This window comes from Melopsittacus undulatus, chromosome 1 (assembly GCF_012275295.1).
Source record: "Melopsittacus undulatus isolate bMelUnd1 chromosome 1, bMelUnd1.mat.Z, whole genome shotgun sequence".
NCBI lineage: Eukaryota > Metazoa > Chordata > Aves > Psittaciformes > Psittaculidae > Melopsittacus > Melopsittacus undulatus.
In genome coordinates this window covers 117,954,231-117,963,449 of record NC_047527.1, presented here as the reverse complement: position 1 = coordinate 117,963,449, position 9,219 = coordinate 117,954,231, and the positions used below count along the sequence as shown (strand labels likewise).

The window sequence follows — 9,219 nt, the reverse complement described above, 5'->3', positions numbered from 1 at the left end:
TTTATTTAATGTAGCATTTACTGTAGCAGCATATAGTGGTGACATTATAGAGTTAAATTAGCAACTTTTCACTGGAAAGCTGTATTTTTTTTAGCCACTATAGCCACCACAGGTTGTTCTTGCAGGTTCTGTAAGTTCTATATATTTTACTTCAAGATCTTAGTGTTAATTATGAAGATTGATTCTATTACTGACTTTATTGTGCTCAAAAGCATATGCATTTCCCTTGCAATTCATAAATACAGTAAAAGGAACATACTCGCTTTTAATCTTCAGGGTATTAAGTCTTTCAAATGTGATTGTTGAAGCCTTTATTCCCAACCACTTAAAGCTCTGACAAAATTTACAGCTGTTTCAGAAGTGTTTGGCTGCACATTTGGTTGCAGGCAACGCATGTAAGCATCCTAGACCAGCAACATCATGTTGAGAACTTGACTTGTTCTTTCTGTCTGTATCCCCATTCTCTTGCTTCACTGCTGCAAGGCTACAAGATGTTACCTGTGACTGCATCACATTTGAAAAATAAACAGAAGCAATCTTGCTCACACATGGGAACAATCACCTGTGGGCAGATCTTCCAGTTTTATGGTGTTTATAGCACCTTTCCAATATGCAGGTGATGCAGAGGTATTTGTATTATGTATCCATAAAACAAATGGTTTTAAACCTTGCAATGTTCCTGACACTCACTGTAAATTGGGTTAAATGTTTTAACATCCGACTGAAAGAAGAATGGCAGCTTGTTATTTCTGTGACACTGTGAGAACATACTCATGTTATCTTTCAGTGCAGGAGGAGATAGCATGTGCCCCTAATGTATGTACGTTTGCAAGCTGAGAAGTTTAGTCTGCTGTTAGTGTTATCGCTGCTGTATCCTGAAATAGAAAACTGCAGGCAGATTGGATTGTGTTGGAGAATGGTAACCATAATAACCAATAACAATCTGCAAATGATAAGCAACTTTAGTGTTTAAAAATAAAATTTAAATAGCATTCCAGTAGTTCCATGAGCATAGTTTCAGTTTTTATTTTGTTATTCATCCATTTTAAGCTTCTTTTTGAGATTTAAGAAGTGACAGTCTTAAAGAAGTGTTTCATTATTGCATCTTGATTTAGTTGACATTGGTTTATTATATTATATATCTAAATTAAATCTCATAGAACAAAATGCTATTTATCAACCTTCTTTCAGATGTTCACCACCTGTAAAAGAGAATTGCTATCATCCTAAATAATTTATGGAATTTTATGGAAGGAGGTGGAGTTTGATTTTATGGCTAGATGTAAAACCAGTACATTCGGAAAAGAAATACAAAGTCTGCTGGAGAAGAACACAGAGCATCTTGATGTTTTGGAATCTGCACCGTGTTCTGGGATGCTGCCCAACACTTTTGCTAATTTAAAAATTAAAACAAATGAAAAAAAGACCCTTTAACTTGATCCAAAACATTTTGGGGGTGATTGAAAAAGAAAGGTGTCATTCAAAAGAAGCAAACAAGGAGGTCCAAATCATGTCCTGGCCCCTCCATCCTCCTCCTTCCCTCCCCCAAGCATACAATAGGGCTGTTTAACAGGAGTCTGGGAAACTCGAATTACTTACCTGTTGTGGAAATATATGAGCAGCACAGTGCTATGATGAAGCTGTTAACTCTTCTGGGTCAACTTCCTTTCAGTCTCCCTTACTGAGACAGCCTTACCATTTTCATAAAACGCTTGGATGTTTCTTAGAACACGGAGTCTTATTTCCCAGTTACTCTTCACTGCTAAAACCGCATTTGAGACCATACAGCTTTCAGGGCGTAACAATGGCAATGAGAAGAATTGGAAAAAACACATCTTTCATAATGTGCTGATGTTCAGAGGAGCAAGAAGGTCTGGGTTTCAGATCCTACCTGTAGCTCTTTTAGGGTAATGATATGCCTGGAGGTATAAGCAAGCCACATTTTATGCTGCTGTAAGTGTGGTGCCTACAGTTATCCTGACCACCATGGGAGAAAATCAGTAGGAGAACTGAAAATCCTAGGAAAAACTGAAAAATTACTTGATAATCATAATTTTCTTATTTAAGTAACAGTGTTAGGCAATTATTTAGTGCTTTAATTTAAATTAATTTTATTTAATTTAGAATAGTTTGGATGTTAGGTAGTTTAAAGCCAAATAGCTCCTGCTATTTGGTCCTATCTGTAAAAAGGGACAAGTTCTTTAGAGGTTTTTTTGCCACAGATAAATGAAAATAGAAGCGTTGCTGAAGTTCCCTTAAAAATTAAACTCTCCTGTTTACAGGAGAAAATTCTTGTTGCTAGCTGCGCAAAAGAGAGTTACAAGCTGCTGACATTCCTCTCTGGGATTTTAATTTGAATCTGCATTAGTTAAGAGAGAGTCAATTGCTTTCTGTTGGAGTTCCTGAAGAAAGAAATATTGTTACTGTTGGATTCAAGCTGAAAGAGTCTTGTTTATCAAGGGACGTCTGTTTAGGCTATTAACCTTGGCAACCATGTCAGCATTTTTTTCCGTTTGTTTTCCCAGAGGCACTATGTTGAAGTAGTATGATATACACAGTTATTTATAGTGTAGACAATTCATAGCTATGCTTGAAAGACGTGGGTCAGAGTTTAAATACCAGAGGTAAATGCCATCCTCCTAGATGATTTGAAAAGTCATTATGCTTAATCTTTAAAAATTAAAATGGAGAGACGGAAACACTAAAATATCAATGTGAATCAGGTATTTTTGACAGGAATTTGTTATGGTTTTACTGTGTGGTTGAGGTAGGAAGGCACCTTTGGAGCTGTCCAGTCACCTGCTCAAAGCAAGGCCACCTACAGCCACTTGCTGAGGACCATGTCCAGATGGCTTTTGAATATCTCCAAGGATGATATTCATCTTACCACCTCTGTGGGAAACCTGTGGCAGTCACCCTCACAGTAAAATATTTATAATAGTAACAACAACAACCAAAACACAAAAAAACCCCACCAAACCAAAACAAACCCTACCACCACCAAAAAATGTGTAAATGGAATTTGCTCTGTTTCAATCGATGACCAGTGCTTCTTGTTCTTTCACTGTGAGCCACCGAGAAAAGCCTGGCTCTGTTGTCCTTACTCCTCCCATCAGGCATTATACATATTAATAGGCTTTTACAAAAGGAACAAAATTTACGGACAGAGACAGTCAGAGAAAACAAAGCCCACACACATTGACACACCTCCATTTGTACCTGCTTGCCTCTGCTGACAAATGTTTAGTGTTGCTGTTGCTGTTCTCGATTCTACAGATGAGCATGGGCTACTCTAACAGTATTTGTATACAGTAGAAAATTAAAGAAGTTATTTCTTTAATTCTTGTAATTTACACGTAATTTTGGACTGCAGTGTTGACTCTCATGGTCAAGCCTCCAGGTACTTTGTTTTCCTTTGCTCTGAAGGCTGGTTCTTAAGGCTCAGGCTTCAAGTTTGTGCAACTGTGTAGCTCTCTGTGATACATCTTCAAGCACAGGTCCCCTGCTGAAAGTACCAGTGGAAAAGGAGCGATTCCACTCTTAGCTTTGTTTCTATCTTTTTCTATAGAGCCATTGCTGTGGGTTTGACACTTTCTATTTTTATCCCAGTTCTGTTGCAATCCTAAGCTTTGTTTCTTGCTGAAGTCTCCATTCTACAGGTTTTGTAGTAGCTATCTGCTTGATCAGCCAGTTCTGCGCAGGCACCCCATCTCAGCATCTCTGTGCTGGTCCTTACCATTCCCCCCTTCCCTAGTTTAGGCAAGTCAGGTAGCCAGCTGTCCTTGTGCAAGTCCTATTCAAATCCTATTATATTTCCTGCCTATCATGAATGTTTTTTCCCTAATCTTAATTTGTGTCTTCTGGCTTGCTTCTAGTAGGTCACACAGTCACACTGCTTTCTTCCTTGTTCTGCACTATGGTATTCTGCCCTTCCCATTCTCATTACCTTTCCATTCCCATTGCTCAAAACTTCTTTTTTTTTCAACCTGCTTCTCTGTCTCTTCCATTTCCACTTTTGTGCTCACTTTTTCTATGTGAATCATAACATTCTTGTATGTATTGCCTCACTGCAAGGGTCAGCAGCAGTGACATGCTGTCTGCCCTGTGCTGGCCAGTCCGGTGCCACACTGTGCCATTAGGGGAAGGAAGCATAGAGAAAACCCACTGCTATTGCTTAGCTGGGAGTGGAACACAGGTCATCCAGAAGTGCTGTGCTAAGTTTAAGCATGCTTAATAGGGGTGGCATCTTTGCACATTTTAACTCTTGAGCCATAAAAGCTACATACAGATTTGCTTTGTGGAGCCCTGAAATAGACGTGGGTACCTGTCATGATGTTTCAGTTCAAGAGAGCAATGAGCAATTCAGCTTATTTACTGTCCAAGCTGCCAGACTCTGGCTGCTTGTACTGTCTGTAGTGAGAATTACTTGTGACATGAAAGTCACTTATGGTGACAGTCTGAATAATGCCCTAAGTCTCTGTTGAGTAGATGTGAACTGCAATCCTCGCTGATTTCATATTCATGCCCAAAGTACAGGAGCTGCTAAAGCTATTAAAAAAAATCACCATATTTTTTAAAACATAGAAAGTAGTGTGTTTGCTTTATTCTTGACAGTTTGAGCAGTTGTGACATTCCTGCTGATTTTTGGGTTTTTTTTCCAAGTTTGGTTGAGAGAGTCATATCCAAGAAGAGAGCAATCAAGTTATGGCATCCAAATTTCAGTTGCTTACAAGAGCTGTATCAAACAAGTGAAGTAATGGGTGAGGACACTAGCTTTGCCTAGTATTGACAAGTGGGGTTTCGTGTTAAAAAAGCTGTGCAATAAAGTTTAGGCAATAAACTAACAAGTGTGTGTAACTACATGCACTCAGCATCAATAATGGCAACCGATTTGGACAAGGGATTATTACATTCCACTTGTGGTTCCTTATGTCTGCTATCTGCCTCTGTGCTGGAATAGTGCATATTTTTATTTACTTTCTGAGAACACAATATTATGATACTACTTGTTTGAAGCATACTTTGCAATTGATATAATGTGAAGTGACCACTTTGGCTGCTATTTAAACTACTGCTATTTTGTAAACATATGGTTGGAAGTAAAATTAATGATTTCTGATTTTTTATTTGCTCTTTCCAAGAGTATATAGCTTGGTTTTAACTCTGCTTATGAATACATACAAGAACTTTAAAAACCCAGACTCAAGAGTCACATCACGTATAATCAACAGAGGACCAATGGTCTGTTTTGACAGAAAAGGCAGATTGAGAGATGAATAACCTGCTAACTCACACAAAGTAACTGAGATAGTCAAGACAAGATGCATTTAAAATAAGCAGTAGGAGGAACAGGGAGGATGTTTACAATGTATTTGAACTGCTTCATTTGGTGGTTTTGTTAGGAAAGAGGTCTTGTGCTCTTTCCTGTGGAAGAGAAGGCAGGTGGGTAATACAAACTGTTTTTCAGTCGTATGTGTGTTCGTGCTATTTCATGACGTATCTTGCCATGACATGTTGTGTATATTATTTTATATTTGTAGATATATTTATAACTGTAGATACAGATATGACAGTCATGTCTTCATGACATGACATATTCCATAATTTTCCCTAGAGTTTAAGTACAGTTCTGATTATGAATTATAGTGATATTAGCAATGTGAACTGTAAGGAATTTAGAGGGCTGAGCAGAAAGGGGATGGGTTTCTGTGTGCTGTTGCAAAGCTTTTTCCGTCAGGGTTGTGTTACTTGATACCAGACTGTGGTCTCTTCCCTAGCTCGTGCAGGACAGCCTTTCCAGGAGGGCAGTATCTATGTATGCCTGGCTTACTTTATGCTGTATTCCTAAACCATCTTCAATCATAGCATCATAGAATGGTTAGCTGCATTTAAATATTAGATTGGGAATGATGTTGGTGAGTTAGACTTTGAAGTGTCCTACTGTTTTGTATTTTATCCTGCTCTTTGGCTGCTTTTACTCTTCTCACCTGCTCTGCCTGGACTGGAAGTTGGCCAGGAGCAAGGTAGGGCCTAGGGCTCTCCTGTTAATGGCATGGCATCCTGTGTTGGGTCTGCTTCCTGGGCTGTGGAGGTGGTGGGTAACTTTCCTGTTACTGGAGTGCGCTCATGTTAAAGTTGTGCTGTGTGATCCTAGAAGGAAGCAATGGAGTGAGTGAAACATAGCAACAGAAAACTGTCCCGGACTGATCTGTATTTCTCAATAGAAGTGGGTGGTGAGATAGTTCCATGGCTTTTGCAGAGCTACCAGAGGAGTAAGGAATACATCTGTGAAGTGTGACTGTGAGCTCCCTCTGACCTCCTCCAAGCTCAGCTGGTTGTGCTTGCTCACGCTTTACCGGATAGCTTAACCCTCTGGGCGATCTGCTCTCAGCTCCAGCACGATCCCCGTCCGGCCGTGCTCCCGCCGCTGCCCGCTCCGACCCCGCTTCGCCCGCAGCCAATCAGGGCGGAGCCAGCGGAACGTGACGCGGAGCAGGAGCGTGAATGAGCCGCTGGGCCCCCGCGGAGCTGACAGCCCGGCCCTGCAGCCGGACTGGCGGCGGGGGGAAGGGGGGGGCTGCTGCTGCTCCGCTGCCTTCCTCCTCTTGCTCCTTTCCCTCCTTCCCTCTGTCCCATCCTTCTTTCCCTCCCTCCTCTCCGCCTGGGGAGTTCCGTGTTCGGGGCAGCCTGCCGGACCGTCGTTTCCTCGGCTCTTTGCAGCAAGAGGTTTTGTTTTCGTGCCCGAAAACAGCACTTAAAGAGCAGTTTGAGCGTGGGAAAGGCGCGCTGGGACTGTATCGCAGCGCTGAAGCCCGCCGGGCTGGAAAGAAGAAGTTGAAGATGCAGTCGAGGACCTTACTTTAGGCGGACTGGGCACGCTGGACGTCTGGCGTCAGGCTGTGGAGGTGTAGCTATGTACCTTTTTGGCAGTGAGGATTACGAAGTGGTAAGATGGAAACTAAAGATTTTATTTTTTTTTTAAATAATATTTATTTTTAATGTCCCTCAGAGTTTATCAGTCAGCTTTGAGTTTGTCAGAGCTGTTCTTTCCCTTGCTGAACTTCAGTGCTCACCAGTTCTGCTGCTTCTAAAATCACATTTTTCTGCAAGCTCTTCAAGTGGTGAAATACTATTTGCTAGACAAAATAGAATTTACTTTCCTTGTCATGTTTATAGCACTGTGATGATAGTGAAAATATTGACTGTTATGAGGCAATTCAGACTTGGGGTTAAGCAAAACCATTCTTCCAAATAATTCAGAATTTGCCTCATACTTTGTAGTGTAGATGGACTACAAGGAGCTTACAGGACTGCCCTTAATTGTATGTTTGTGGGGATGTTGCCAAACCATTTCTTTTGTACAGTTCAAAACATGTAATTGTAATGTAATCTCCATCAAAAGAGCTAGCTTAAAAAAACAAACCCAAACAAAACAACCCCAACATGCTCACATGTTCTATCACTTTCTATCAAGTATTTGCCTAAAACAACATTTGAAGTAAGTTGATGGTGTCAGAGAAGACTAGAAGAAAACCGCTAATAACTCTGTGCTGCTGCATGGCATTGGTATTCGACAGAAGAGTTTGTGATTGTTCAGCCTGGGGCTCAAGCGCTCAGCTATAAGGAAAAGGGATGGATTCTTGCACCCACACACCACTCGTGACAGTCAAGACCTAAGGAGCTTTGTCGAAAAACAATGAGACTGAACAATGTGTGTATGAACTCTACCATAGGGCAGCACATGTTAAAAAGTGGCACATTCTTTGCATATAACTGGCAATTGCAAATGTTTTGTTTTGATTATTGAAGTTGCTCTTTGAAGTATGAAAGCGCCTTTTATGGCAGTCTGGGTTCTACAACACATTTAAAGGAATTAATTTAGTAATTTTGGTTTTTTTTCCTCCCTTTCCTTTTTTTTTTTTTTTTTTTTTTTCTTTTTAAATTCCAACCAGCCATGTTTTGGAGATGCAGGAAACGTAGAAGTTGTTGTTGAGGAAAATAATTTAAATGCAGCTGTGTGCACATTGAACTCATTTATGTGTGCAGCTTGCACAAACTTCCACAAACCAAGCAAGGCAACTGAACTTAGTTTCTCCAAAGCAGTAAACAATATGGCATTGTAGTAAATAGGCGATGGATTGATTACTTGTTTATAAAGCTGACAAGCCAAAGACAATTCCCAACTTTAAAGGTTTTACTGGACTGATCTATTTTTTAACCAGTTAACATCTCTGTAGATCTGTAAAGGGTTGCAAATCTCTCTCACTAAGTTTTTGCCCAGTCTCTACATTTCATTGTACCCTGTGTAGTTACTTACTAGTTTATACAGAGAATGAAGCTCTGGGTCTGAAATTTTTAGGTACCTTAGAAATAACCTAGATGACTGAAGAATGGCATTAGGGTTTCATACACCAATGTATCTCTCAATCTCTTCCTGATGCTAATTTAGCTTTTAAAAAGTATCGAAGTATTCCGTGTCACAGAAATTAGTTTAATGTTTCTCAGGCAGGTGGGACATCTCATTCCAGTCAGCTTTCTACTTCATAGTTAAGCAAAGTGGAATAACATAAATAGAAAAAGTAAGAAGTGCATCATAAATTGTATGTTTTTTTTTAATTTTCATTTTAATGCTCCTTTTCTTTTTTGATTCTTCTGAAATGCTGTAATCCATTCAAACAAAATGTTTTATTAAGTCCAACCCAAAATATCATTTAGGTTTTTATTTCTTTTTTCTTTTTTTAATCAAGATAGTTCAGAGAAAATATGGATGCACTTTTTAGGTGTTATTTTGGCAACCAGGGTTGCAAGATGTTTGCTTGAGTCAGTGATAGAATAGAATAGGTGGCCTACGTAAAGCTTGAAGAATAGTTTTATTGCTCAGTAAAAGCTAGAATCAATGTAAAACTTCTCTCCATACAGATCTGTAGTCCATGAAGCCATATGCTCTGCGCTGTGGAAAAAGCATTTGTTTTATCTTCCCACACAAACAACTACTTGAGTCACTGAAGGACAAAGTGAGTGAAAAGAGTGACAGTGAAGAATTTCAGGATTTAATTTTAAGTTCCCATTAATTTCAAACAACTTTAAATTAGTTTGAGGAATGCATATAAAACTTGATTTTTATCTTAGGTGGGAGGTTACTGACAAAATGAAACAGCGTGATTAGAACATCTCTTAGAGGCATTCAGTAAAACCTTCTTTAAAAACCCAACCCTTAGA

At 39.6% G+C, this 9,219-nt stretch overlaps 1 protein-coding gene across 1 annotated transcript in view; it reads left to right on the top strand.

Annotated features, from left to right (window-relative positions):
• The first annotated feature begins 6,853 nt into the window (after positions 1-6,853).
• Positions 6,854-9,219, top strand: part of CACNB2 (calcium voltage-gated channel auxiliary subunit beta 2) — a 112,767-nt gene continuing 110,401 nt past the window's right edge. The window contains exon 1 of the mRNA XM_031052547.2: positions 6,854-6,946. Within this exon, the coding sequence (XP_030908407.1) occupies positions 6,914-6,946 (33 nt within the window). The 5' untranslated portion in view covers positions 6,854-6,913. The remainder of the gene's footprint in view (positions 6,947-9,219) is intronic.